Source organism: Neoarius graeffei, chromosome 26, assembly GCF_027579695.1.
Source record: "Neoarius graeffei isolate fNeoGra1 chromosome 26, fNeoGra1.pri, whole genome shotgun sequence".
Classification (NCBI taxonomy): domain Eukaryota; kingdom Metazoa; phylum Chordata; class Actinopteri; order Siluriformes; family Ariidae; genus Neoarius; species Neoarius graeffei.
This window is the reverse complement of record NC_083594.1, coordinates 38,462,444-38,472,191: the sequence shown is the minus strand read 5'-3', so window position 1 is coordinate 38,472,191 and position 9,748 is coordinate 38,462,444. Positions and strand designations below refer to the sequence as shown.

The 9,748-nt window shown below is 35.7% G+C and overlaps 1 protein-coding gene across 1 annotated transcript; it reads right to left on the bottom strand.

The window, feature by feature from the left end:
• Positions 1-1,110: 1,110 nt before the first annotated feature.
• On the bottom strand, positions 1,111-7,769 carry LOC132874478 (uncharacterized). Its single transcript, XM_060910684.1, has 6 exons — positions 7,570-7,769; positions 7,354-7,387; positions 7,078-7,175; positions 5,442-5,564; positions 5,304-5,356; positions 1,111-2,554 (listed from the first exon to the last, which is right to left on the bottom strand). Exons 1-6 carry the CDS (start codon positions 7,607-7,609, stop codon positions 2,219-2,221), a joined length of 684 nt encoding a protein of 227 aa, XP_060766667.1. The 5' UTR covers positions 7,610-7,769; the 3' UTR covers positions 1,111-2,218.
• Between the last annotated feature and the right edge of the window lie 1,979 nt (positions 7,770-9,748).

Sequence of the window (9,748 nt, the reverse complement as noted above, 5' to 3'; positions counted from 1 at the left end):
CACCAATACACGGATACGCTCGGCTCCGCAGGCATCCTGCGCTCCAAATCACTCCGCCCTGAACAGCGAGTGCCCTCTGGAGGGTGCGCACTCCGGCCCTGCGCAGCTCACAGAGCGCGCGAGTGAAGTGCACAAGCAGTGATTCGGGACTGAGCCGCTGTGTGTGTGATCCCAGCGCATATCACTTACCACTTGCAAGTGGAAGGATGGCAAGCCTAAAGACAATCATAACTACACAATGGGCAGTATTTGCATCAGTATTTGCAGTATTTTCATACTTTTATACTCTTTAATGAAAGGTGATACAAGGCAGAAGTCCGCGCCGTTTTTCAGCAGTCGCGTCACATGACCAACGCCAGCGAATCAGGAAGGTGGATGTCACAGTGACGTTGTCCAATGACGACGCCAGCTAGAGCTCAGCACAGCGTATCTGCATATCTCAATGTTTACACAGCACCGGACCAGACACGATCTGGATTGAATACGTGGACGCTGGCAGATTCCCGTTTCCCGGCGTTTCCAGGCGTTTTAATGTAAACGGACAGTGCATCCGCGAAGAAAACAAGACAGATACGGTCTAATGTAAACTTGGCCTTAGACTTCCTGTTGAATAGGTCACAGGCGTATTGGCAACAGGACATCAGTCACACTGATAATAAGCGTGGTAATTCCTCAAAGTTGGTAAATTAGTGCTCTGCTGTGCAGTCTGTTCACCCAAGCCTGTGTTACAAGAATATCATCAAGTTTATGGATAATACCACAGTGATTAGACTCCTAACCACCAATGATGAGTCTGCCTAGAGAAGGGGAAATTCTTGACTTGTCTGCCTGCGGCCACAAAAACAACTTGCTAAGTGTGGACTTCAGGAACAACAGAAACATCTATATTACACATGTGGAACTCATCGTTAGTTTCAGATTCATGGGAATTTAGCTGTCAGACTCCCTCCCTGTTCTCTTAATATCTGTAACATGCTTAAAAATTGCAGAGCAATGTCTATTCTTCAAGATGTTCAAGGAGAGTTAATACCTTTGGAATGAACAACTTATGCAATATGGGATGGTCAATTTAGACAAATACACAATCAAGAATATCCTGACTTGGTGCTGTTAAGATATATTGCATTCATTTATTTTGCTAGCAAAATCCAACAAGGTTATTCAGTGTAATATCCTTTTTTACTCTTTCAACATGTTTCCATTGCAGGTTCCCAATATTGAGGGAACTCAGGAAAGATCCCCCCTCCTCCTTTTTTTTGTTTTGTTTTTGAACATTGGAACTTGTGTGAATGTGGTCCCCACTTTTATCTATCTATCTATCTATCTATCTATCTATCTATCTATCTATCTATCTATCTATCTATCTATCTATCTATCTATCTATCTATATATATATATATATATATATATATATATATATATATATATTTGGTAGTACCTACCAAAACTTTCGAATAAAAATATTAGAAGGTATTTATAGTATTTTCTATATGAAGTATTCAGTCTGAAAAATGGGGTGTTTGTCAGTGATCAGAAACTGAATGTGAGGCCCCTGACAATAAAAGTTAAAAAAAAAACATACTAGATTAAACCCCAAAGCAAAAACCCAAATGTACTTTTAACATGAAAACTCCAGTACACTACCCTAAAAATAAGGGATTAAATAAATTAAATTAAACTGGTGCATATATATATTTGTTAAAACATCATACTGATATGGCTGACTGCTTGGTGTACAAGTTTAGCATTGTGTAGCAATAACAAGTTTGACAATAAAAATGGCAATATTTGCATATTTTAAAAAAAAAGCACACAAAAAAACTCAGTGTATGAAATAGACTAAGTACTAGCACACAAAAATACAGAAACTGAAAACAAGTATTTGATCTTTCCACCCTGCTTTACTGCACACGGCAGTTCCTTCCTAACAGGATATTATGATAATTATCAGTACCGCAGTCTATGTTTATCAGATCACATACAACATTCTCAGATCTTGTATGTAAAATTAGGTTTCTTTTGCCATATATGGTGAAAATTCACATTATACCTCATACACAAAAGCCCTGAAAATAAAAGCAGTCATTTTAGAGCATGCTGTTAAGTCATGCTTGAGCTGGTATATCTGATTATTGACTGACAGGTTAGCAGAATGCAGTAAAAAAAAAAAAGCGCAAATGAAATATTATTAAAAACTTCTTGAAGCAGAAAACCAGCTTCACTGTTTTCTTTGGATGACATTTGTAGTTTCTTTAAAGACAACTGTGCTGTAATTTACAGAATTGTCATCGCTCTCGTCGCTGCTGCTCTCACTGCTGGTTTCACTCTCATCCTGGTCTCCTTGATGCCTCTCAATTTTGCTTCTTCTGCCCTTAGTTAAAGGCATATTCCGTTGTGCTTCTATGTTAACATAATCTCGGTTTTTCTTTGGCTTCTTTTTTTCATAATCTAGAGCACTGGTGGAGTTTCCTTGCCTATTTGCATAGTCTGCACTTTGCAGGTTTGTTTTCAAACTCAGGTATTGCTGGTTATTGTCACTGGGTTTATCTCCATACTGGAAAAGAAATGTCGAAATACATGATATAGCTGGTGATATTATATTTTTATATTTGTATATTTGTATTGCATTGCAAAAAGTGACTAAAATATGAAAATATCTTGAATATAGACAAATATATATAGCATTTCCAATTATAAGATTACAGTAATCCAGGCATATGAATATTAAACATTTTCTAGACATTTACTAATTTCAAGAAATAATCTTGTACTATTAGCAGATCTTTTTTTTCTTTTTTTCAGCAGAGTAAGAAAATGTAAAGCTTGAAATGTGTAAAAGCATCTAAAATAGGCCAAATAAAATGTTTAATTGATAGTAATCTCATAATAAGAAATATGAGAGATATTTGGCCATATTCAATATATTTTCACTTGAATAGTAAGATCAAATCTTATATATAAAAGAAAAAGAAAATCACAAGTTAGCTTGAAGATATGAAGTTTATCTTCTCATGTTGAAAAAGTCTTATTTTTTATACGAAATGCATCCCAGACCTGCATGATATACAGTATTTAAATAATGTTGGCTGGCTTTTTTTCATGGTCCATCAGATATATCCCATTCAGCCAGCATGATATTGAACAAGTCGAGGACGAGTAGCTGAATGGAATATATCTGATAGACCATGAAAGAAAGCCAGCCAATATTGCTATTATTATACATACACACTCTCTTCATATCAGCATTCTTGAAGGCCAATGCAAGATTATCCATGACTCAGTGCTGTTAGCATGGCAGTTCAGTTGCCTTCTAGCCAGTGTAGCATTCAGCAGCAGTGTTAGTGAAGGCCAATGCAAGCCTACCCATGACTCAGTGCTGTTAGCGCGGCAGTCCAGTTACCTTCTAATCAGTGTAGCATTCAGCAGCAGCATTAGCGAAGGCCAATGTGAGCTTACCCACAACTCGGTGCTGTTAGCGCAGCAGTCCAGTTACCTTCTAGCCGGTGTAGTGTTAACGAAGGCCAATGCTAGCATAGGCCAATGCTAGCACAGTCAAGCCAAATATTATTATTATTAATAGTAGTAGTAGTATTAGTATTATCCATCCATCCATTCATCCATTATCTGTAACCACTTATTCTGTGCAGGGTCATGGGCAAGCTGGAGCCTATCCCAGCTGACTATGGGCGAGAGGCAGGGTACACCCTGGACAAGTCGCCAGGTCATCTTATTATTATTATTATTATTATTATTATTATTATTATTATTATTATTATCCCTGTGTAATTTACTTAGTTACTTTTAAAATCAACATTGACAGATACACACAACAGAGCAAACTGGCAGCCAAAATTCTCTTAAAATCTTCTACTTTTAATGAAGCAAACCTCGCAACCATATTTGTTTACAAACAGTCACTCGCTAGCATGGAAGTTTCACACCTCCAACGTGTCTCTTTTCCAGTTCTTCGATGTCGATGTTTATGTTTTTCTCTTGTAAATATACGTGAAGAATATATAATAAAGTTATGATAGCCTTTCGGGTGTTCAGCATGTCTTTAGTTTCAGTTTATTTATTTAGTGCTTAAACCGTGCACTGAATTAGCTTCATCTTCTCTCTTTCCCAGCCGACAAAGAAATAGTACTGTGCATGTGCAGCAGAAAAGTTTTGTCATTGGATCTTCGCATGAGCTCTGATGTGTAGCATCATGTTGTCTTGACAACATGCAATATTATAACAATATTGCACACTCATTCTCCATTGGGGAGAGTGGTGTAAAACATGGAGGATAAGCAATATGATAAAAAATATTGCATGCCATCAATAAACCCACTAGAAGGGAATATAATGCATATTTTTATTCCATGGAAAAAGTGGCCCATATGTATAATAATTTCCGATATTTCACTCCGATGACATCACTCCCAGTGTTTTCCCGCTGACTTGATGCGCATTGTCAAAATGGTGAACCAGTTGAAAATTAAAATGCTTTTGATTTATTTGCGTATTTGGGTTTTTTTATGGCTGCCCATAAATGTCCATATAATATAAAGAACATCACATGGTGGTGCGAACATATGACATTTATCTTCTTGTGTTGAAAAATATTTCACTCATTCACTTGAAGATAATCTTCATATCTTTGCACGACCACATGATATCCTCCTCCACCTCTCTCTCTCTCTCTCTCTCTCTCTCTCTCTCTCTCTCTTTTATTATATATATAATGTCTGTGTGTGTGTGTAGTTGTAATTGAGAATAATTAAAAAATGTTAATAATAAAAGTGAAGTAAAGATGTTTCCCATGTAGTTAAAGAAAGAGTATACCACAGAAAAGTGATATTATAATAATAATAATAATAATAATAATAATAATAATAACCCATCCATTATCTGTAGCTGCTTATCCTGTTCTCCAGGGTCACAGGCAAGCTGGAGCCTATCCCAGCTGACTATGGGCAAGAGGCGGGGTACACCCTGGACAAGCCGCCAGGTTATCGCAGGGCTGACACAAAGACAAACAACCATTCACACTCACATTCACACCTACGGTCAATTTAGAGCCACCAGTTAACCTAACCTGCATGTCTTCGGACTGTGGGGGAAACCGGAGCACCCGGAAGAAACCCATACAGACACGGGGAGAGCATGCAAACTCCACACAGAAAGGCCCTCGCCGGCCACTGGGCTCAAACCCAGGACCTTCTTGTTGTGAGGCAACAGTGCTAACCACTACACCACTGTGCTGCCCCAATAATAATAATAATAATAATAATAATAATAATAATAATAATAATACTTACAGGTTGACACAAGCACTCAGAACTAGTAGAGGACGAATCATCACTGCATGCAGCTTTAAGACAAAATAAAGCATGGTTAAGCAAAGGAAACTCATTTAATCTGGATAGATTAGTAAGAATCTGTAGAATTGTCCTTACTGTAAGTTTGCAAGTTGTTTGAATGACTAGTGATGTCATTATTAGTATCATCAAGGTCTGAGTTACTTTTGAGATCATTCATGCGAAAAGTGCCTCCTTCAATGTTTGAGTCAGACACCTTCCCTGAAAAGTAATCATCAGTGTTTGATTTGATTTTATTACATTACATTTATTGTAACTGTGTTACTGGTCTATATGCATTGTGTATTACATGTGCTGACCCTAGAATTCTCGCTAAATTCATTTTTAAACCCCAAATTTTTGTGTCTATTTTAAATCTAAATTTAACCAATCAATAAATATAAAAAATGTGAATAGCTATTTTTCTCTACAACTAGAAAATTTATTATCACTACTAAAGTAACAGAAATAACAAGTTTAAAACTTTCTCAGTATCACACTTAAGAACACATCATGAACAATACATGTGCAAAAATACAGTGGGGTCCAGAGTCTGAAACAACTAAAGAAAATGCTTTTATTTTGCATTATTGTCTAATTTAATGCAAAGTTTTCCATTACAGAGTAAATCATCAGTATCAGGTTGATTAAATAGTAGAATCTTGCCTTCTCATGCTTCAGTGAAAGGGATAAGACTCAAGAAATGTCTGACCTTTTGTCCAAAGGCATTAACATTTGTACTAAACATCAGCATCATAAAACTGCTTACATTTACATAGTGATCCAGAAATAATGCAGAATATGGATATATTTCCTAATATTGAATACCTTTTTGTGATAATTATCATTCATGAAAATTTATAAATGTACAAAAATGTACAGAAGCTCGTGGGGTTTTTTTTCTGATAAAATCTTTAGCTTCAACTTACTTAATCCTCCCCTGTCGTATGGCCTCTTCCTTCTCCGAATTTTGTATCATGCTACATTTATTCAGTTCTTTGTTATATATATTTTTTTCAGATTCTAAAGCTGTGCTTATTTCCAATTTTAAATTAAAAAAATCTCTGAATTTCAAAGTGGTTTTCAGTGTGATCTCAGAATTTTAGACCTCTCTGTGTGTCTTAGTTTGCTGTACTGTAGATGAAATAATTTTCTTAATTTTGTTTCAGATCCAAGATGGCTCAAAACCAACAAGAAAATAATCAACTCATTCTGATGTATGTAAGACAAGATCCTTCATATATCGGATTCAGCCCAGAACAATCTTTGCACTAGAGGAGGAAATCATTTCTGCATGTCATAACATCAGTTCTGATACATTAAAAAATATTCAGTATTCTTGTATTCAGCATATACCCAAGTGTCACGAAATCCAAGCCCGTCAATTTGAGCATTTGTTGTAATATCTGTATTGAAATAAATAATTGCTGATGGATCCAGACTTTTCAGATGCCCTATATATATATATATGTGTGTGTGTGTGTGTGTGTTAGGATGGCTGGAGGAGTTTCAGGCTAATATTTATTTATATATGATAATTAGATGGGGGGTTTTCTGCTCTTAAACTTTCTAATCCATTGAGTTTATTCAAACCATGTGTAAGAGATAATATACAGTATAAACAATACAGTTCTGAATTAATATCAGCATAATCTTGTTGGTATTTTAGTCAGTATTTTAGCAGTCATGATAAAAGTATTACAAGTAGTAAGATCAGTTAAGTTTTTTTACTCACTGTCATATTTTTTGCAGGACTTTTTGAACAACATGATCAGTAGAAGAAGAGTTACGATGATAAGGAGACAAATGACACAATACAGTAATGGCTTTAGGCTGAAATTGAACAAAAAAGCATACACTCCACAATTAGGTGGCAGAAAAATAAATCAAGACTAAGATTAATGATCGTTACTAATTCAATATATTTTATGACAATTATCATGATACTCTTTACATAAACATCTACTATCCATTAATGATGTATTAAACTTTTGACATGATTTTTTCTTACTCAAGATTATGATGTGCTTCCAGAAGAGACGGTGCTAAAATTCACATGGAAGAAAATCACACACGTGTCATTTTAAGATATAGAAATTCATAAAACTATGGACAAAATAATATAATGAAATGTACAATATTATTTTTTCTGTTCTTTTTCGAGAAACTAACAAATACAAATATGATATAAATATAAACAGCGAATGCACTTTCTCGTCAGTTTTACCTGATGAACTGCTGGAAATATTCCCGCCTGTGTCAGACATTTCCCAAGCAACATTTGAAGAACCTTTTGGAAAATGTTCTAAAAATCTTCTTTTATTATTATTATTATTATTATTATTATATAAAGCACATTTGCTTTGGCATGGATATAGATGCGCACTCAGATCAGTGGAAAGTTGTGGCGAGGCATTCTGAGAGTTAACAGCAAAAAGCACTTCACTATATAGAGGGGCTTCCTCCCTCCTGCATGCTCTCATCAGTCACATGCATTCTACATATAACTACATTATTATGTGCAACTAAATAACATAGAATTACAGTATATAGCATAATTAAACATTGAATAAGTGATGATGATCATTCTGTATTTAACTTGAAAATAATTAATTCTCTAAAAAAAACCCACAACCATTAAAATATACTGTTCACAGATATTATGCTAACTCTGTGCAATGAAATTAGATCTGTTAAAGATAAAACCCTAAACACCAAATACATATCTCACGACCAGTACCCACATATCTGACAAATCTGAATGAATGTGATGATGTGCAGATTAAATTTGCGAACCAATATATTGCTTTTTTCATTTTTCATATTTAAAAATGTGTTTTTATATTATTATGCCTTTTATGATTGATGAAAATTTTAATACCACACATACAGTATGACAAATCAGCTTGCTGTTATTATGATTATTGAGATCTTTCCTCTTTCAGATGGTCCACTCTGCACAAACATAACAGTTAATGACTAGAAGGGCACTCAGTAAAGTGCATACCTCTGTCAAGCCATATATTCAGATTTGTATTAAAACCTAATCAATTGTTCCTTGGTCTATGGCTCACCTTTTCTCAAAATGTCATCAAAATCTGTTCAATACTTTTTGCGTTACATTGGGAACAAACAAACAAACAAATGGAGGTGAAAATATGACCTCCTCCAACAAAGCTGATGGAGGTAATAAAAATGCACACATAGGATTTTATCAAAGATTATAAAGTTTATTGGATTTTATCCTTATTCATGACATCCCACTACAAGTTGCTATCAAAATAGACAAATCAGACAAAGTGAGAGATGTTCAAGCGTAATATAATTAAGAATTCAGCAGAAAATGACAATAATCATATCATGGTAGCAGAATCCATTCTGTAGCCAAAACCTGATCTCACTTCCCATAGCGAAGGCCGAATGAATTGAGATTATATGATGCTAGATTCTGCCTCCTCTTAGTTTCAGGATGAGGCTTTTCAGGATGCCACCACCATGAAATACGGGGAATTCGTGCACTTAGCCATGGGTTGGACATGTCCATGGGGAGACGAAATGAGAGTTTGGATGCCAGAGGTTCAGCTGTGGGCTGTGCGGCGATTCTCAGCAAAACTTTGAGCACTCGCTCCTCAGGAGCCACATCTACAGAAAAAAAGGAAGTGACTTAGGCGTAAGAAACATTTCAGGTATCAAGGACACTACAGTTTAAGGCATATCCTAAAAAACATAGTATGCTTTAATCTATTTGCTGTTATATCATTGTATTATTTATGTACACTCACTGAACAATGTATTATTATTCTATTATTTATTATTGTGATCTCAGTAGCTTTGGCTTTGGCATGATTGTTGGTAACAGATGGACTGGTTTGGGTATTTCAGAAACTGCTGATCTTCTGAGATGTTTACACACAACAATTTATATACATCTTTTTCAATTAAAAAAAATAGTAATCCAGTGAGAGTCAGTTCTGTGGGTGGAAACTCCTTGTTAATGAGAGAGGTTATCTGAAAATGATCAGACTAGACTAGAGTTGAGCTGACAGGATGTCTATCATAACTGAAATAAGCACTCTTTACAACTGCGCTGAGATGGAAAGCATCTCAGAATGCACAACACTTCAAACCTTCAGGCTGATGAGCTACAACAGCAGAAGATCACATTGGGTTCCACTTGTGTCAGCCAAGAACATGAGTCTGAGGCTACAATGCGCACAGAGTCACAAAAACTGGACTGCTGAAAAATAACATGCAATAGAGGCTTTGCACCATCACGTGACCCCATAGCAATGGTAACTACACCGCCATGACAGGGGGCAAGCTTGTAGTGCTTCATTCAGCCAAGTTAGTCGTTATTGATCAGTATGGATAGGTTTTGCTGCGTTTTTGGATGTGCAAATCGTTTT